The 21,972-nt window shown below is 30.3% G+C and overlaps 1 protein-coding gene across 1 annotated transcript; it reads right to left on the reverse strand.

Annotated features, from left to right (window-relative positions):
- Positions 1-1,347: 1,347 nt before the first annotated feature.
- Positions 1,348-15,869, reverse strand: LOC118449031 (sodium channel protein Nach). Its single transcript, XM_035883093.2, has 13 exons — positions 15,785-15,869; positions 15,075-15,296; positions 14,161-14,303; positions 13,768-13,831; positions 9,747-9,921; positions 9,470-9,609; positions 9,095-9,221; positions 6,657-6,957; positions 4,278-4,331; positions 4,024-4,192; positions 3,814-3,920; positions 3,061-3,315; positions 1,348-1,848 (listed from the first exon to the last, which is right to left on the reverse strand). Exons 1-12 carry the CDS (start codon positions 15,790-15,792, stop codon positions 3,071-3,073), a joined length of 1,755 nt encoding a protein of 584 aa, XP_035738986.2. The 5' UTR covers positions 15,793-15,869; the 3' UTR covers positions 1,348-1,848; positions 3,061-3,070.
- Positions 15,870-21,972: the final 6,103 nt, after the last annotated feature.

The following is a 21,972-nucleotide window of genomic DNA, read 5'->3' on the forward strand; positions in this document are numbered from 1 at the left end:
TCCTTTCACGAATATCTTTTTTTCTTTTTTTTTTTTTTCTTTTTTTTCTTCCTTCCATATGACTTTATCATCATTTTGCGCGAAGAGGAGAAGAAATGGAAAGGCATCTCGGTACGATGCCACAAAGAAAAGTAGAAATTTTCTGGTGAAAAAGTTGTTCAGCTTACTTTATTCAAAGATAGTTTGGGAATGAATTCGTAACGTTAGAACAGATCAGTAGGATGAAGTTCGAAGGTTGAAATCGACCGTAAGAAATATCTCTAAGAGAACTCTGATATCTCTCTCTCTCTCTCTCTCTCTCTCTCTCTCTCTCTCTCTCTCTCTCTCTTTCTGGGACCTTTGAAGCGAACTTAATGTCTGAACGCAGAGTTCGAAAGCGCGGCTAGTGATTCTTGTAAAATCGATCAGAAGCCCTCCTCAGTTAAGACGTTTAGGATCTTTCAGTTTGATCGCTTTGTTTTGGTGAATCCAAGTGAACAAAATACCAGATCGTTAGCGAAGTATTATCGTGGAAATTCTCCAATTAAAAATTTCCGTGGATAAATCTGTAAGAAGAAGAAGAAGAGGAAGAGAAAATGAATGGAAAGGAAGAAAAGGTTAAATAATAATTTCTACTTTTGATTATTATTAGAGAAAACAAATAAAAAAATATTTCATTACACATACATACATATGCATACATATATACCGATTGACCGACATGTAAATTTTTTTAAACGTTTAATTGTTTACATTTAAATAAATAACATTGTTATGTGTTATCATTGTCGTAACGTTTGATATTTTATATCTAAATAATATGTATGTAACATCGTCGATTATCAGTATATTTTATATGACGAACGAATGTTTTTAATAATCGTAATTAATCTCTTTTTTTTTTCTTTTTTCTTTTTTGTATTTCTATCGAAAAAAAAAAAAAAAAGAAAGAAAAGGAAAAAAAGAAAATATTCGTTATCTTAATAATCTAAATAAACAACGTCGGTGTGGTACTTTTTTCTTTTTTTTTTTTTTTTTTTAATATTTCGATAATGTCTCATATTTTATATCTTAATGGATATAACGTCAACATAAAGATAAAAGTAGTTTTTATAAGAAACGAATGCTCTCCGACTATTTTTATTTCTTTTTTCTCCCGTGATTACGTAGAGGAAAGAGCATCATCGATTTTTTTTTCTTTTTTTTTTCTTTTTTTTTTTTTTTTCTTTTGTAAGAATACGTCAGGAAAAATTTTATCCGTATTAAATGAGCGAACGAAGAAAGAACAAAAAAGAAAAAAAAAAAAAAGAAAAAGAAATGAGAAAAGAAAAAGTAAAAATGATTATCGAAGAAAACAAGAAAAAAAAAAAAAAGAAAAGAAAAAGAAAATTCAAAATTAAATTAATCCCTTAATTAGGATGATATTCGCTATATCGTCAATCGTTAATTAGCGATGATACGAATGAGAAAAACGTTGCTTTACAAAAGAAGAGAAAGCCTTTATTTATTTTTCTTTATCTCTCTCTCCCTCTCTCTCTCTCTCTCTTTTTCTTTTTAATTTAATCTAACTTTTTTTTTCTCCCTACATTCGTCTTTTACCTTTGCATCGTAGAAACGAGAGAAAGGAACGAGTTAAAAGGAACGAGTAGAAAGAAATGAAAGAGAGAAGGGTGAAGGTGGAAGAGGAGAATAGAGGTGATAGTGGTGGTGGTGGTGGAGGTGGAGGAGGAGGAGAGAGTAGGTGGAGGACCTGTTCATGTCAAAGTCTTTCCAACGCTCTTCTCGTTAGCATTAATAATGCATCAATGTCACGGGTCGTCGCGTGTTAGATTTATCAAGCTTCTCGGTCAACCAATGTAGAATGTATGCCTGTGAAAGAAAGAGAAAGATATATATATATATATATATATATATATATATATATATATATAGATATATATATATATATGTATATAGTAGAGCCTCGATGCGGTTTAATTAATGAATTCTTTTACAGTGAATCTGATAATATCGCACACAACTACATATCGTATAATCGTGAACGATCTATCTAGGAAAGTTCGATACGGTTATTACGACGTTGAAACCATAACGGAAGATTATTATAGCGCTGAGAAGACTTTTCTCTCTCTATCTCTCTCTCTCTCTCTCTCTCTCTCTCTCTCTCTCTCTCTCTCTCTCTCTGTCTCTTTATCTATCTGTCTTTTTCTATCTCTGTCTCTGTCTGTCTCATTTTCTCTCTTTTTCACGATGGCAACATTTTTCTTCGACTAGTAGCCTGCTTGTTCGGCTCTGCCATCTTCTCTATCTTCTCATCTTACTCTTTCTTTTCCATTCTTTTCTTTTCTTTTCTTTTCGTTTCCTTTCCTTCTCCCCGTCTGTGTCTTTATCTTCTTTCTCTCTTTCTTTCTTACTCTTTTTTCTTTCTTTTTTTTCTTTCTTTTCTTTTTTCCTCACCACCATTCACCAAACCGCAAGAGACATTTAGTATCTGTCTCGTTAAAAATATTTGCCATCCAACGGCTTACTTTATTTTTCTACTGCGTGTTATTTCTTTTATAAAAAAAAAAAAAAAAAAAAAAAAAAAAAAAAAGAAATATATATATATCCTATCAAAAGACAAGTTTCCTCTTCTTCTCTATCGTTTTTTCTTTTTATATATATATATATATATATATATATATATATATATTTGTTTGTATGTATGTTGTTTTTTTCTTTTCTTTTTGCATTATTATTCGATAGAAATGTCTAATTATCGTTGATCGATCTTTCGATCGTTGATCGTTTTGCGTAAAAATCGACACATATATTCATATCTTTGTATCTGCTTATGATGTAATTGCTAGATAAAAAAAAAAGAAAAAAAAAGAGAGAGAGAGAGAGAGACAGCACAAAAAATTGTTGTTCCTGCAATAGCTCGAGAGGGCGATTAAAAAAAAATAAAAGAAACAAAAACAAATAAAAAATTGTAAAATTATCGATGATAAAAAGAAAAAGAAAAAAAAAATTCATTCGGCATCATTGATATTCCTGACGATATAATATACATCGTGATAATTATTACTAATAGATTATTACTAATAATTAATTAGTATCGTTCGATTTTTCGATGACGTAAGGGATCTTCTATCATTCTTGTTTTCGGCACCAATTCGTTCCAATATATCGTATAAGTTGTTGTCTCCTTTTGTGGAATTTCTATTTCGATTTCCTCGCCATTTGGATCGTAATTTTTGTATAGATCGAAAAGTAGAAGAATGAAGAAATATATTAACTCGATGACACTTATGAGACTGAATCCGATGAAGACCCCACAAATACCACCGATATCGCCTGTAAAATTAAGAAGTCATTAAATTTTAACGATACATCGTGTCATTTAGATAACTCGTAAATTTCTCGTATCAATAATAACTTTTTTGTCTTATATCGAATTGAGACTAATAGGATTCATGTTTTATGAAAAAAAAAAGATCGCAAAAAACAGGAACAATTTTTCTACGTTCGAATTTTCATCAAAGGAAAAAAAGAAAGACAAAAAAATATGTACATGTTGCATCACATATACTTATAAAAAATATTAGAAATTAATTGATTCAATCATTATCTTCGATATCAAATTGAAAAATATAATCGAAATAAAATCGAAAAGAGAAAATAAAGAAAAAAGAATTATCAATTGATAATATGTATGAGACTATGATTACGATTGTGATTTAACATATAAGTCATAGATATTTCGATATTTCTATTGAAAAAAAACAAAAAAATATATATATATATATTGTAGTTTTTAGGATCTCGAAAAAAGGGATGAAAAATTTAACTTACTCAAAAGTTCGTACCAAGTGTAAGATATATCTTGTTTCAATCTGACCGAGCCATAATCAGAAAAGAATACGTGAATGATACTTTGATCGACGATATCGAGATTGTTTCTAAAAATAATATAAATATAATAAGAATCAAAAGAAATAAATGTTTCATTAACGATATAATTAATTGTTAAATGAAATATTCCTTCTGTTTTATTATATTTACAAGAATGGCGTCTCGTAAAATCCAGGTTTCATTGTGGAAAATGAACTGTGCATAATATAAATAAAGTCTTCGCATGACGGATAACAACGTTTACAACGTAACGATTTATAATCGTTCATCGTGATATTGAATGTCTCATCTTCGTGAGGATATACTGTCAACCAATCGGCTGAAAATAAAGGATAATAAATCGTTACGATAGAACGTATGATAAAATAAAAATACATCGTTTCGATGTAAACGACGTTACTTACATTTGTAATGATTTAAACAGGACATGTCTGTCAACGTGCAAGCTCTTCTTCCACCTGTTATAATGAAAGAAAAAAAAAGAAAAAAAAAAAAAAAAAGAGGAAAAAAAAGAAACGTATATTACCACCTACCAGATATTAAATGAAAAACAAAATTCTTTTGTTAATTTTGTAAATTATAAAAGGAAAAATAAATAAATAAATAAATAATGAATGAAAAAATGAGGAGAAGGATAAAAATTGTAAAACATAGAGAAACCTTCGATTCGATTAGATTAAATTAGATTAGATTAGATTAGATTAGATTAGATTAGATTAGATTAGATTACATTAGATTAGATTACATTAGATTGGATAAATGCGAGTGATAGGGACTTTAGATTTCTTCCTTTTTCTTTTTTTTTTTTTCCTCTCTTTCGAAGGATCGTAACAACTATATAGAAAGGTCGAAGTAGGCAAGTCGAAGGAAAGATACCGACGTAAGGTGGGAAGGAGTTTATGTTCGACCGATGAGAGTATTTCGCCCTCAGTTCAAGTTACAGTCATCGTTTAATCCCTTCGTCGTCCCTTGAATCCGTTTCGTGCGATCGGCTTTAAACGCTTTAAGTTAGCCACAGTAAAGCCTCGTTACAAAGCTCGAGAGAACGCGAACCGTACACGCCTGCAATACCCTCAGCAACGTTTCTTTACAGATTGCATCAGAGATAAGAGAGAAATAGAAGATACTGCTAGAACTAGATAGATAAAGATAGAGATAGAGATAGAGAGAGAGAGAGAGAGAGAGAGAGAGAGAGAAAGAGATAGAGAGAGAGAAAATATGAGTTTTATTCCTTTAGAAGGAATTCTATCAATGGAAGAATATATATAAATAAAAAAAAAAAAAAGAAGGAAAATTAACGAGGGATCTAATTATGTCTAATTAGGTGAAATATCAAATCGAGTAATAAAAAAGCGTATTGCAGAATTTAATGTGCGAATTGATGTCGTTGAAAAAAGAAAAAAAAAAAAAAAAGAAGAAAAAAAGAATAGAAGAAAGGATAATAGAAAATTTGAGAATTTTGAGAGATTACAATTGTTTGTTTGTTTGTTTGTTTTTATTCTCAATAAGAACCTTTTTCTTGTTTGTTTTTTTTTTCTTTTTTTTTTTTTTTTTATACCTTCGATAGATAAGAAAAAAATTCGTATGTATTCTAATTTGATCGTTATTGATTGAAAAGAGAAAGACAAAAAATTGGAGAAAATTGATTTTTGTTTACTTTTTCTTTTTTTTTTTTGTTTTTTGTTTTTCTCTTTTTAGATTGAAAAAGGAAGAAAACTAAGGAAATGAAAATGGTATAACTTCTTTGATTCTTTGACCGAATGACATCGATTGAAAATATTGTCGAATAGTTTGCGATGTTCTCTACCTCTCTCTCTCTTTCTCTCTCTCCATTTCCCATCCGTGTCTTGAAAGAACATCGATGTTCTTTCGATTCGATTGTATGAACTTTATGAGATCGATACGAAACGACGAATGCATTTTTATTTTTATTTTTATTATTATTATTATTATTATTATTATTATTATTATTATTATTATTATGAATATTAAGATTATTATTTTATTTATTAATTTTTGTTCTTTGATTTCTTTAATATATATATATATATATATATATATATATATATATATATATATATATATAATATAGACATATATATACGTATATATATATATATATATAACGATATCGATTTCTCTTGCAAAAATAATCGGCCAGGAACGAGCCTCTAATCCGATTTTAACGAATGCACTTAATGCATGCACGAGCATGAACATGCATCTATTTCATGTATATTTTAATTTGCTTGACAGAATGATCGTGAGATATCTCTGGTAAAATATGATTATTTAAAGGGCTGACCGTCTCTAATATTAAAATCTAAAATGTCGTCTATTACTTTATCGAAAAATTATTTTTTTATTTGTTATTATTATTATTATTATTATTATTACTGCCATAATATTTGTTCGAACGGTGACGTTGGAGAAAAAAAAAGATTTTAATTATCGCAAAATCTTATAGATTCTAAATTCTTAATAGTCTAACATTATCCATTTTATCTATTTGCCTATTATTATTCACTCTCCCTCTCCCTCTCTCTCTCTCTCTCTCTCTCTGTTTTTTTTTTCTTATCATCGATCATTATATTCTATTCAATTGCGTGCATAGCTAAGTTGCACAGATATATCTACACGTTCGAGTGATAATGATGAATTTTTTTGTAATATTAATGTGAAACATTGAGAATAATAAATAAATAAATAAAAAAAACTAAATAAATATACAATAATAATAATAATAATAATAATAATAATAATAATAAATTTTATATACTAACGTTTAGAGTGAACTCCTGTACGTGTTGGAAGATAAAACGGAATGCACTTGCACATTTTCCATATTTGCTGTTCCCTGCAATCGACCAAGCAATCGCTATAACTATAGTCACCATAACTAGTTCGAATCTCGTTAGGGAATATGCACTTCCGTTTTGAAATTGGATACGATTTGGTTTGACCGGTGCTGTAGAAGGATACAGCCTCGATTTCCAAGTAGGATTCCAATAACGGGGAAACGAGCACCTCGGTGACACCACCGCTGATGTTATCGGGATAATCGGTCGGATTAAACAACGTCACCTATACATATAGAAAGGGGAAGAGCATACATGCGTCACTTATTTAGATATTTATCCTAACGATATTATTCAAATTAACGTAAGATAAATGTGTTAATAAATGTTAATTAAACACGATGGATTTTGTTATATTTTTCTTTATCCTGCTTTTTTTTTTTTTTGTTTTTTTTTTGGTCAATTTAACTCAACTCAAGAACAATACTTTTCAGGGATATATAATACGAAATATATAAGCTTTTTCCTTTCATTGTCGTTAATTAATTTTGATCAAGTGTGTTGAAAAATTTTTAGTACGAGTTTGCTTAACACGCTGAGATATATTTTAAATCATTTTGAAAAGTCCAAGTCATTAATTTTGTGTAATATTTTGTGTTAAATAATTGAAATGAACTGGATTTGTATTTTTTTCATTATGTTTTTTTTTTTTTTTTTCTTTATATTAAAAAAACATTCCGTGCAACTTGAGTTTTCGTTTTCTTTAATATCACGTGTGCCTCGAAGAATTGAATCGTAAAATGTAATCGTGTTACTTTTTTTCTTTTTTCTTTTTTCTGTTTTCCACGTGACTCATCATATTCTATTCTTTTAATAATCGTGCGATAATCGTAACAGACAACGCAAACATGATAATAGTAATTTGTTGCCACTTTACTTTTTTTCTTTACTTTTCTTTTTTTTTTTTTTTTTTTTCTTTCGTATTTACACTTTCTTGGTACTTTCAATTTAACTTTATGAGAAATTAATAACTCGTATAATAAATATTATAATCACCATCATCATTATCATTATTATTATTATTATTATTATTATTATTATTATTATTATCATTATTATCATTATTGTCTGTCAATAAAAACAGAAAATAAGACAAATGTATTATTAAAAGTATAGTTAGATGGAAGACTTAATACGTCGAAATACTTTGGTGAATATTTCGGAGAATATTTCGGTAAATTTTACTCAGAGAAAATTCTTTTCTTTTCTCTCAGTTTGAGAGACAAAAAGAGAGAGACAAAAAGAGAGAGAGAGAGAGAGAGAGAGAGAGAAACAGAGAGAGAACTGTCATTATGGAGGATGGACATGTAACTTGCGCCGAAAGCATGTCACGCAGGAAACCGTTTACGTGAGCGAGAGTATGAAAAAGAAAGATAGAAAGCAAAAGAGAAAGAGAGAGAGAGAGAGAGAGAGAGAGAGAGTGAGAACGACACGACAATGTCCATTTACAATGGTGGAACGTGTAAAAAACATTTCGGACGTAGGTAACAACCACTGCGGACGTGGATTACTTGGAGAAGGGATTATACTCTGCGTTCGCTAATGACTTTTGTGAGCTTTTTATCGTCGTGCCTCGTGTCGTTTATAGTACTTTCCGTTGAATGAAGCACAGATGTTGAGTAGTTAATGGTCGTCTCGTTGATGAGAAAAATGAAAGGTGCGAACGAATGCTTACCACTGGTCTAATCTAATTCAGTCCGGTTCTCGGTTCGGTCCCCTTTTTTTAACTCAATAATGTTTCACATTGAATAATCTTTTAAATTATCGACAGATTCTTTATCGTTTCTTTATTCCCTCGATATCTCTCAATGTATAATAAAATATACAAAATGAGAAATGAAATAGAGAGAAAGCTTTGTTGTAATGTCTTTCTAATAAAAAGAAAAGAGAAAAATAGAAAAGAAAAGAAAAAAAAAAAAAAATAAAAAAAGACGAAAAGAAAATATCGTTAAGGACGAGATAGCGTTAAATATTTATTTATTTATTTTCTTTTTTTTTTCTTTTTTAATTACCTCCTAAAACGGACATTACAAGATTCACACGTTAGATCATATAATTTTCTCTTGATAAATCTCATTTTGTGAATCGTCCATTGAAATGAATATTAAGTGTTTGTACTTTATTTTTTGTTACTGGTAAAAAAAAATTACGTATTGCAATTAAGAAATGGTGAAAATGTCCAATTAAAAATGAATTTCTGATTGTTTTAAATGATCTCAGGAGTACTATTATCCTCTCTCTTACTCTCTCTCTCTCTCTCTCTCTCTCTCTCTCTCTTTTCTCTCTTTTTTCTCTCTTTCTCTACTTCCCTCTTTCCTTCTTTCTTTCTTTCTTTCTTTTTTTTACATCTTTCTCTCCTTTACCTTCCATCCGATAACGGGAAGAATAGTGTAAAAGTAATCGTCCAGGAAAGGTTCCATCACGACCGTAAGACCACGTTCAACTCCTAAATCCTTCACAGTTCTCACTTTCATTGGTTTCTCGTCGTTGCTGTAAAAGAAAGAAAGAAAGAAAGAAAGAAAGAAAAAAGAAAAAATAAAGAAGAAAAAAATTTTATCATTGAGTTAATCCACGTAAATGATATTAAATTGAATTTCACGATATCGATATATTTTTACTTTCATTTAATTCTGAAATAATAATATCCGTTAGATAAACGATCATTTAAAATTATATTTTATTTCTTAAAATGAACTCTCATAGAAATATCATTTTATAATTTAATCGATTTAACTCACTTTGCATTGCCTTTTATTATATAATTAAAGGTACAACAATATCCGTCCTGTGTTTTTTCGAACGAAAAAAGTTCCGTACAATTATATTCTTTCCCATTGAACAAACATTTGTTCAGCATAAGAGTACACTGTGGTGTCAACTGAAACAAATTGATATAGGATCGATATCGATCAATTTTTTTTCGAGGAATAGAAAGAAAAAAAAGAAAAGAAAAGAAAAGAAAAATAAATAAATAAGAAACGATAGAAAAAGAAATTACTAATTTCGTATTCTCACTTCTTTCATTATGGCTTCCATGTCGTAATCGCCCTGATAAAAATCCAACAAAAGATTATTCAATTCGTCGTATCGTGTCACTTCGAACTTGTGCATCGAATTATATGCGTCTCCCAATTGCTCGATCAATTCTAATATTTCGTCGGTGGACAATTCAGTGACGTTCGATCTATAACTATAATTGGTGTAAGATTAAAAAAAAAAAAAAAAAAAGAAAAAAAAAAAAAGAAAAAAAAACAAAGAAGAAGAAGAAAAAATACAAAATACAAAACAATGATTAACTGCGAGAATCGCCTTTTTTTTCTTTTCTTTTCTTTTTTTTTTTTTTTTTTTCTTTTTCTTTTTCTTTCTTTCTTTCTTTATATCCATATATCCATCAATTCACGCAAGAAATTACGTTTTACGCGTAAAACTTCATACTTATTGTATTTTCTAACAAATGTATTTATCGTTATATACAAAGCGTCATTTAATCGACAAATCTTCAAGAAATAGAAGAGATAGATAGAATTAGATAGAGATAAGGAGAATTTTCCGGAAGAATCGACGATGTGAAAACTCGAAGAGAAACATTGAAATACTAACTCGCTGAGCATGAAGATAAGTTTTCATATAATGTGGAAGCACAAAGTACCGAAAAGGTATTCACTATGAAGGCCAATGGAAAGATATGGAGTAAAGAGAAAGAGAGGGAGAGAGAAAGAAAGAAAGAGAGTGAGAAAGAGAGAGAGAGAGAGAGAAAGAGAGACAGAGAGAAATTCTATAGGTAACTTGGAGAATAGTTTTGAATCGGTAATTCACGAAATGTCTATTCCATTAACGTCGTGAATTTCGAGCTCAGAGAAGTTCTAAGTAACGCACCTGGATTCCTCTTATATCAGATGGATCGAAGAGACCATAAGATTTTCATATATATTAACGCTTCATTAAATATAACCATAGATTTTGAAGATTCTTCATCAATTTCCATACAACATCGAATTATCATATATTATAAATATCTATTTATATATACACCCGCAAAAATAAATAATCGATAATAATGGTAATTATTATTAATTAATTAATTATTTAATTCATTAATTAATTAATTAATAATAATGAGATTATTATTATCATTATAATAATGTAATCGAGATAATTGAGTATTTGAGCATGATATAAAAAAAATATAAAATAAAATAAAATAAAATAAAATCCAATAATCCGTCATTTTAATATATATTTGTGCAAGTAATACATTGATCCTTGCCTCAAAATATGTATATATATATATATATATAATATCGTAAAGATCGTTAATAACAGATCAGTATTATCTGAAACGATATGTACCGTGCATTCCCTGTTAATACTTCGAATCATAAATTAATATAATGATGTTAATGGTGGTTGATGGTGTGACCATCGTCTAACGAAAAATTACTATCCATAATGTGTGTAATATGTTTTTAATGATCCGTCAAAATTACTGCGTCGTTTAAACGTAACTTATACGTTATCTTTATAACCTCCCATTTCCGTTTATATACTTCTATCATTCACGTATATACATATATACATACACACATACATACATATATATATATATTAATATATATATATATATATTTATGTATCACGTTGTTATACCTTTATGCGGTAAGCTTTATAGCTGCAATATCTTGCGCATGTCGGTGGTTAATAAGTTTGTTGTAGCGGTCGAAGCAATATTATTGCAAAACTCTATATATGTATATATATATATATGTGTGTGTGTGTGTTTGTGTGTACTATATATATATATATATATATACATACTTCTTCCCGTAAGAACGTAGGAAACGAAGCATCGATCCGTGAACAGATGAGACGATCTTTGTATCATATCGCACGAGTTCATTCTAAAGAAAACTTTCTTTTCTTATATTTACATTGATCTCCTCGACATTATCCAAGAAATTTTTATATCTTTTATCGGCCACTAATATAAATAAATATTATAATACTTCAGAAATACATTAATTATTGTATTTAATATCAACATCGTAAGATTCGATTCCGAACATCGTTGTTAAACGTTTTTACGAATCGATTATTATTTTCCAAGATTTATCTGAGAGTATGGCAGAAGTTAGGAAATTGTTTGTGTTAAAAAAAAAAAAAAATTTTAGAAAAGAAAGGAAAAAGAAAAACAAAAAAGAAAAAAGGGAAAAGAAAGGAAAAGAAAGTAGAAAGAAAGGAGAAAAGATATTAGTCCAAAGTATCACGAAAAAGTAATGGAGTAATCGATTTTTAAAATTTCCTAGGGACCTTTGATTCATCTAGAAACTTTTGATCCACCGCTTAATATACTACATCCAAGAAAGATATCGTTGAAGTTTCTAATTTTATATTTTTTCTTTTCTTTCTTTCATTTTGTAATTTTTTATTATATACGAGATATAATATTCAGGTGTATATATATATATATATATATATACACCTCTATATATATAAATATATATATATATATATATTATACCTCGAGAATAAAACTTAGTTTCATATTTGACGTGAAAAGTTCAAAAGTTTCTACTTTTCTCTCGGAAATATCTCTTTACCTCGATCTTCGATCTTTCATTTTATCGTCTTTGACGCTTCACAAAGAACAAGTAGTGTAAAATACTATCCAAACAAAGGGTTGAAGAGAACCCAACGAAAGAGAAATAGTAGAGATAGAAAGAGAGGTAGGGAGAGAGAGGGAAAGAGAGAGAGAGAGAGATAGAGAGAGAGAGAGATAGAGAGAGAGAGGGAAGAAGAGAAAGAGAGAAACGTAAAGTACAAAAGTACCTATAGTCTTCTTCGATCAACGACGTACCAAAGCAACTTTACAATCGTAAAGTTTAGTAACTACATTGTCGTTTCAATTCGACAATTCGTAACTCGATCTCTAGAACCAAATTTCTACTATTCCACTTTCTAATTTGAAGATACTATCGAATTGATCGTACAAATATTAGAACTTGTCTCGAAATATTTTCTCTCATCGTTAGAAATTTTTATTCTTTAGATTCTTAGATATGTATATATATATATATATATATATCTTTCTCAGTGTCTCTTTATACTAATCGAACTGTTCTAATTTTTCTGAACCACCGTTTCGTATACTCCAATAATTCGTATAATATAAATCACTTCTCTTTCCCCGCCGATAAAAAAAAAAAAAAAAAGAAAAGGAAAAAGAAGAAAAAAAGAATACAAAATTTAAAACCTCACCATGATCTTACGTAGAAATAAAATAAAAATAAAAATCTACGAACACTCTCGATGTCGTATTATCGTTCGAAAGAGATGAATTTTTTTAAGAGAGTAAGGAAAGGAAAAAAAAACAAAACAAAACAAAACAAAAGAAGAAAAATAAAAGAATGAAAGAAAAGGATATATCTAACGCTTAAAAACGCATCGTCGCTTTCTCTTGTTCCCAAATCATCCTACCCTCTCCCTCCTCATCCCCCTCACGTTCCTATCCAATTTGAAATATTTCCATAGCCATCGAACGTTCTGTATCTATATAGTGATGATTTGAAAGTAATTCGCACGACCGATTTTCTCTCTTTGGACGGTCGTATTTGCAATTCGCGAAATCGGTCGGAAACGGGTCAAACGGACGAACGGACGGATGGACGGACAGACGGACGCGTTAACGCGCCGGATAAAATGCGTTCGGAATAATGTTCACTAAACAGACTCGTCGGTGCAACGTCAATGCGTAAACCCGATTGAAACCGGCCATGCACTGCAATTTGGTGGGGTGCTTTTATCCACCCACCCTTTTTCCCCACCTTCCGACACTCTATCTATTCGTCCCACCTCACGTCCCTCTCGATTCGATACTCTCTATTTTGCGTAGTCGATCGTCTCTCGTTTTACCACAGACCAGCACCCAACTGACCATCCGCCCACCCCTATCTCCCAACTCCAACCCATCCCACCCTCGCATCCCTTGCATAACCATCATCATTTTGTGTTTATTTAACACAATGAAAATATCTCTCACACTTTCGTAGCCATTTTCACGGCAGATTGCCGACTTATCCTGTTGATACTGCAGATAGCTATGGCTGAAAATGATAAGGGAGAATATTATTCGCTTAGATACGCTTAGATCATTCTAAATCTCTTTCTGAATAACCTTTGCACCATAATTCGTATGTCCCTCGTATGTATGTATGTATTTATGTACGTATGTATGTATGTATGTATGTACATATGTATATGTATGTATGTAAATGAATAAAACGAATCGATCGAGAAACGATGTAGATTATATTTCAATATTACGTTTCCATTGATATATACATATGTAAATAGATATGTGGTTCCAGTACGTGTTAATTATAATGCCAAGGATTGTATAATTTTGATTATAATCAGAGTCTCGAACGTTTACCTGGAAACGTGATCTCATTGGTGGGATAATGATCCGACTCGACTGACGTTACCATCGGCAATGTTGTGAACGCGGTATAGGCATCGATAACGAAATACACCAATATGCATATAGTCGACACGTGCACTGCGATCCATATGATCCTTTAAAAAGAAAAAAAAAGAAAAAACATGCAACAAATTAATTAAAATATTATTAATTCCTCGAAATCCTTAAACATATTATTATTGTTATTCTATTTGTCGAATGATCGACTTGTACCACTTACAAATGTCCGACATCGTACAAGTACCACTTTAAGTAATTCATTTGTATCACTTAAATGTCTCAATGCAGGATCGTTCTATTAAGTTTTAAAAATCATTCTAATAAGAAATTGTTAATCTTATTTAAATCTTAACATATCATTCGTTATTGTTATTCCATTAATTCTCGAGTGATCGATGTGTACTGCTTAAATTTGTGACTTCGTACGAAATGAATGACTTGTATCATTTAAATGTCATAGATGCACATTATTCATTTGTACCACTTGAACGTCTGATTGAACTTATACTAATATTGACAAAAAAAAAAAAAAATTGTTAATACGTTCCTTCAAAATTTTACATGTATTCGTTATACACGCATATATTTCATTTATTATAAAGTGCTGTTTAAAATCTTAAGTTATAAAAATAACAAATCATTTGTACTACTTGGAAATGTCTGATCGTATAGTTCGTTGACTCGCACTACTTACAATTCGTACTACTTGCAATTCATACTACTTAATGTAATTCATAACACTTGACGCAACGAACTCGATCGACATTATAAATGATTTAATAAAACATAGTATATATATATATATATATATAGATCTTTTTAAATATAATATAATTAAATTATATAAATCAATTTTTAATGATTACCTTTCGATCCACGTTCTACCTGGCTCGGTCAAATACTTGTAACCCACCAATGTGGATTGTTCGCAATAAAGGCTGACGTATTTGAAGAACGTCTTAGAAATATGATATCTTAATGACGATCGCTTCGTGATAGACGATGCCCAAGCGTAAGTGGCATCTGCTTTCGAAGTTCTCGTCCTTAATTGCACCTTCCCTTTGGTAACTTCCATTTTCATTCTCGTTCTATCAAAATTAAAAATTATCTCATCGATATTGTACTCGTTAAAAAAGTTTTTCATCGAAAAAAAAAAAGCAAATTTCTAGAATGTTTCGATCTACGATTAAATCTACAATTAAATCTACGATTTGATCAACACGACACACATTATTATTTGAAATTAATTTATCGTTAGTTTGATCCTCGAATATTAATCGATTAATTCATTATTATTGAATTCAATCGATTAATTAATTAATTATTGACTTTGACTATATTCGATAATTAAACGAACTCGAGTATGCGAATCGATAAGTCGAATCGATGATATATGGACTCTGAAATTCAGCCTTGCAATCTTCTTCGGAAGATGATCGAAATGCTTCACGGAAAGATAGAAAGAAAGAAAGAAAGAGAGAGAGAAAAAAAACAAAGCAAAAAAAAAAGAGAAGAAGAATCTAACAACGATACGATCGTGTTTATGATTATTGTAAATTCGAATCAGAATAATTACGATTTCATGATAGTAGAGGATGAAAACGGTCAAGAGCAGATCCGTCGGTCTTGTGATCGTTCTTTCGACTGAAGAAGGATCGCGTTATACACTTTTCAAGATCGTAAACTGACTACGATGACGTTTGCACGAGGCCATAGGATGTCTCTCTCTCTCTCTCTCTCTCTCTCTCTCTCTCTCTCTCTCTCTCTCTCTCTCTATTTATCTCTGTCGCTCTCTCTCTCTCTCTCTCTCTATTTATCTCTGTCCTTCTCTCTCTCTTTCTCTCTCTCTCTTTCAAGATCGTTTTGTTTCGTTCAGAAACATCAGGACAACATTCCCACGTATATATATGTATATATATCTACATATCTCTCACTACGTCAATAATCACGTATCTCACGCACGAATCGAATGCAAGTCACGTCTACTTTACCTATTTTATCTCATTCCATTTCTTTTTCTATTTCTATCATCTATATCTACTATATCTATATCTCTATATTCGTTCGTCTATTCGTCTGTCTATCTATCTATCTATCTATCTTTTTCTCTAAGTATCAGTACGTCCGTCGTACTGGACTTAAGCTACGACGAATAGCATAGAATAGCGCTTTCCTCGCTTCCTAGCCAACCCTCGTGAATTCTTTATAACCTTTTTCTACTACTATACTCTCTCTCTCTCTCTCTCTCTCTCTCTCTCTTCCTCTCTCTCTATCTCTATATTTCTATCTCTATCTCTCTCTCTCTCTCTCTTTCTCTCTCTCTCTCTCTCTCTCTAACCCTCTATGGAAGAGCTCGAACAAGCCCGTACGTGCGAGTACTCGATAGGCATGTATCACACGGCAGAATCATTCGGACGCATCGAGAATTAGATCAAGTTTACACTGTGTTAATCGAATTTCCATACTCGAACATTTCCCCGATTCTCTATCAATCGTCTCTCTCTCTCTCTATCTCTCTCTCTCTCTCTCTCTGTCTTTCTCTGTCTCTCTCTGTCTATCGACTATCTTTTTTCTGACTATCTTTTTCTATCGTCGAGATATACGATATCTCTAGGCTAACCTTTTTCCTTTCGCGTGCTTACCCTTTCTACTTTATTTTTTTTCTTTTCGTTTTTTCCTCCCTCTCTTTCTCTCTCTCTCTCTCTCTCTCTCTCTCTTTCTCTCTCTCTGTCTTTTTTTTTTCCATATACTAACCTTCTTCCTCAAGTCTCTCTTCAAAAATAAACTTCTTTCTCGTGGCGAAGATTGAAATGTTATTATTATTGTGTTTCTTTGAGATATATATATATATTTTTTTTTTTATTTATTTATTTATTTATTTATTTATTTATTTATTTATTTATTTATTTATTTATTTATTTATTTATTTATTTATCAAACGAAATTCTCCGCGGAAAAGAAAAAAAAAGAAGAGAAAGGAAAAAAAAGAACGATAGAAGAAATATAAAATATCGGACGTTCGCTCTATTTTCCCTTTTTCTTTTTTTTTTTTTTTTTACTTCCTTCGTGTTTATTCCTTCATTCTTTTTCTGTTCCTTTTTTTTTTCTTTTTGATTTTTGTTTTTTATTTCTGAACAAAAAATCTTTACATGTAATACGCAAAGACATCGAGTTGTTGATTATTATTACTTTTGATTCATTATATATACACATATATATATATATATATATGTTATTCGTAAACAGAATTATAAATCACTATCCAACGAGAGTATAATGCAAATTCCCGAGAGGTTAAACATTACGCTCTCGTTTTCATAGAACATAGTACCTCAGAAATGACCAAAAAGAGAAAGACAGAGACAAAGAGAGAGAGAGAGAGAATGTATACCTTAGTAAAACGGAAGCTGCTTTCACTCGTTTCATAACTCTCACGTTTGTTCTGATAACTCGGTGGAAAGTAAAGTATCTCACGTTTGTGCAAAGTTTTCCAACGATTTAGCCTTATCTTTGGTGCGCTCGTTATGTAAATAGAGTGGGTCGGGGATGGGAAGAGGGTGGGCCTCGATCCGTATTATATATCAGAAATAAGTAGGTATTTCTTTACGCGGTACTTCTATCTTTTTCTTTATCTCTCCTCAATCGTTTATATAAATTTGTTCGTTCGTTCGTTTGTTCGAAAAGAGGAAGAAAATAAATGTGGAAAAAAAAAATTGCATTCTTTATAAAGAAAATTCTATGAAAAATTATATGTAAGATACGATAAGAGAGAAAGAGAGAGAGATGATAAAGGAAAAAAAAAAAAGAGACGAAAATAAATAAAAAAAGAAACAGATAATCTTAGACTCATAGATATTATTCGGTGTAACCAAGCGCAACAACGAGAGAAACACGTGCTGACGTTGAATTCAACAGCTTTAAACGTAAAATCTTATTTGCAAAATCTATTTTGCTTAATCTCGAGATTACGTTCGTGTATAAGCCACGAGCTAGGCGATCCAATTTAAATACAATCCTTGAACACGAGAGAAACGTATCGCTTACAAATGTGTTGTACGGTATACGCGAAAGGGATATTAAATTCGTGCGATTCCGAATTCAAGGGACGCGAATTTCTATCACCAGGCGATTCTTCCTTTCTCTCTTTCACCGTTCTTTCTTTCTTTTTTGTTTCTCTTGTTGTTTCTTGTTTTTCTTTCTCGTTCTCGTGTATACCAAAAGGAAAAAAAAAAAAAAAATAGAAAGAAACAGAAAATTGCAACAATATTTTTTTCAAATGCGCTCTTCCTGGTACGCTAAAAAAAAAAAAAAGAAAAAAAAAAAGAGAGAAAAAGAAATCAAATTAGTCCCGATCGTACGATTTTATTATAAAAAAAATAGGAACACACATAAGGAATTTTATTGTTCGATAAATCTTTCCTTTTTTTTTTTTTTCATTCTGTGCTTCAGCGTCGTGATGGTATGATATGAGAAAAAAATGAGGGAGAAAGAGAGAGAGAGAGAGAGAGAGAGAGAGAGAGAATAAAAAAGAAAAGTATTCAGAAAAAAATATAAGAAAAAGAAAATTTCTCACGAATCAATGACCAATCGTTACGATTTTATTATTTATGTAGATAGATATATGAATAAAGAATTTTATTATTTGACAAATCCTCTTTTCTCTTCTTTTTCTTCTTCTTCTTCCTATCCATTTTTATATCAATCGCGTGATATAATATAAAAGGAAAGAAAAAAAAAAAAAAAAAGAAGGAAAAGAAGAGACAAAAAAAAAGAAACGATCGCTCTCGAATTAATCTCCAATCGTACCGATTTTATGAAATACCTTTATTGCGATTTTATTATTTGAGAGATCTTTCTTCTTTTTTCTTTATTCTATATATACATATATATATATATATATATATATATATATATATATTGTTTTTCACTTCTTTTTCACCTTCTTTCCTCTTTTTTTTTTTTTTTTTTTTTTTTTTAATCAGACAATATCGCTCGCATGCTTGATACGCGAAAGAATATTCATACGTACGACCAATTTATTATTTATCATTCATATAATATATTTTCATGTATGTGTGTGTGTGTGTGTGTATGTTCAGTCGAGTTTAACCAAGCATATACGATAAAATACGATCGAACTTGCGTCCATACGAAAGAGAAAAGGTTTCCTTTGCAAACACAAAACGCACCGTTATAATTTGAACGAATATCAATGTAAACCATCGGTGTTTCTCAATGCTTCCTCCTTTTATCCATTGAATATTGAGTGACCGTCCGACATTTTATATATCACATATATTTATAACGTTTTTTTAGATCGTTCGATGTATGAAAAAAGAAAGAAAAGAAAAGAAGATAAAGAGAGAGAGAGGGAGAGAGAGAGAGAGAGAGAGAGACAAGAGAGAGACGAAACAGAAAAAGAAAAAATTATTAAGAAAGATTACGCACGTTTATAAATGCAACAAGGTTAAAAGTTAAAGAGGAATGATGATTCTTTTTCATGACAAGTATTATATTTGATATCATATTTTTCATAAAAGATTGGGAAAAGTTGTGCGGTTGTGAACGTAAAAAAAAGCGAAAAAAGAAAAAAAAAAAAAGAAGAAAACACAAGGGATTAATTCAATCATACGTGCAAGCACAAATTTCATTTGGAATGATTGAATTTTATTTTTTCTCAATCGTCAATGGAGTTTTATTAATTAAAAAAATACACACACATGTATATATATATATATATATATATCTATATATATATATATATATATCTACTATATAGCGACGGAAACTATTAATATATAATAAATGTGAAAAAAAGGACAGGGCAAGTTTCCGGTGACAGCCAATTGCCGACGATTACTTTCTCTCTCTCTCTCTCACACACACACACGCACGCACTTTCTCATGGCAAAAAAAAAAAAAAAAGAAAAAGAGAGAAAAAACACGACCGATTTTTTCGATAATTGCAAAAGGGACGCATTTAGATCTAAACAACGATCTCTTCTTCGAGGACGAATAAAAATGATATGAAAAGGAAATAGAAGAAAAAATGAAAAAAAGAAAGAGAGAAAGAAAGAAAGAAAGAAAGCAAAAAAGAAAGAAAGCAAAATGGCGTTCAACTAACAGGTGACACTAGGAAGTTCACGTGAAATTTCATTAGAGCATAGATGCGAAATCTTTTATGGTAGCGAAAGCGTCATAGGTAAGAAAAGAGAAAAATTAAGGGTAAATGTACGAGCCGTTGCTTTTCTTCTTCTTCTTCTTCTTCTTCTTCTTCTTCTTCTTCTTCTTTTTCTTTTTCTTTTTCTTTCTTTTTCTATTCATAAAGAAAAGAAAAAAAAAAGAATGATAAGAAAAGAGGAACGCTTTTCTCAAAATGGGGTTCACCGAGAATGGTCTTCTTCTCTATGTTAGTTGTCGTCGTCTTCGTCGTCGTCGTCGTCTTCGTCGTCGAGAGCTGTCCTAGCTTTCACGAAGGCAAATTGAAAGAATACTTCGTTACTATACCGATCAAAAGGACCTCTTTTTTCTTCTTCTTTTTTCTTCTTCTTTTTTCTTCTTTTTCGTCTTCTTCTTCTTCTTCTCTGTAACCTTTCCTATGTGTATATATATATATATATATATATAAAAAGTTTTCTGTTCTTTAAATAGAAATTCGATCGGCACTCAGAAACGCATTAACGGACAGTTGAGTCTCAGATCTCTTGGATCGATTCGGTTTACGTGCAAACGATTTCCAACGAAATATCATTAAAAAGGATCGTCTATAAAAAATAAATTGTTTCTATTTGGAAATTGTTTCTATTAGGAAAGGTACTCTCTTTGTTATTTTATACGGGGATAATGAGAAGTGAAAAAAAAATAAAAAATAAGGATAATTTACATATTCGATGAAGTCATTTTATACGATCCTCTGTTGTATGAATTTTATCTTCTTAAAAAGAAAAAAAAAAAAAAAAAAAAAAAATAATAATATTATTTACCTTAATAAAAAAAAATTCTATAACAATAATAATAATAATAATAATAATAATAATAATAAAATAATTGCTCGATTAATATCGTTCGAATTCAACTTGAAAATTCAATGAATTCTAATAAAACCTTCGAAGAGAAAAGCCATCGAACACACACGTGAGCACATACGCACATACACATATACACCTACATATACAAAGAGTAGATAGAGAAAAGAAAAACGAGAAAATCTGATTTACATCCGCGTGTGAAAAACTGAGATCGAAAGATACACTTTCTCCCTCTCTCTCTCTCTCTCTCTTTCACTTTCTTTCTTTCGTTTTCTCTCTCATCGTGGATTCAATTATATCCGTGGCAAAGAGTAAGTGAAAGAGAGAGAGGAGAGAGAAAGAGAACTGCAGACGTAATCACAACGGATATTGCAACGTGCAATCTACAGCCATGTACGATTGCTTCGAGATCGCATAAATGCGACCCGATCGTGATTGTTTTTATCATCGAAGAACAATGTACTATTGGCTAGTTATAAGAATTTTTACTTTTTTTTTTTTTTAAGAAAAAAGACACGACTTAGACAAACGTCGACTAAATTATTTTTAATTAAATTTAAATATAATAATTTGTACTTTAAATTATTTCGTAATTAATTTAAATGATATATGATGAATAATGAACGATTATGAAAACAATATTACGTTTGTTTAAAAAATTATATAGCTCGTAAGATTTCTTAAATATTGTGTATAAAATAATTTTAATTAATTATTTCAATAATATTTAAATTTC

The sequence above is a fragment of the Vespa mandarinia genome, chromosome 6 (genome assembly GCF_050613455.1).
Source record: "Vespa mandarinia isolate Hongniang chromosome 6, ASM5061345v1, whole genome shotgun sequence".
Lineage (NCBI taxonomy): Eukaryota > Metazoa > Arthropoda > Insecta > Hymenoptera > Vespidae > Vespa > Vespa mandarinia.

Bases quoted from the DNA above. Each gene is read 5' to 3' on its own strand.
- LOC118449031 (XM_035883093.2), bottom strand. The intron at 6,958-9,094 runs GTAAAGGAGAGA...CTATATGTATAG, and splicing joins TTCCCGTTATCGGATGGAAG to GTGACGTTGTTTAATCCGAC. The intron at 4,332-6,656 runs GTTAGTATATAA...TCATTATAACAG, and splicing joins TACAGGAGTTCACTCTAAAC to GTGGAAGAAGAGCTTGCACG.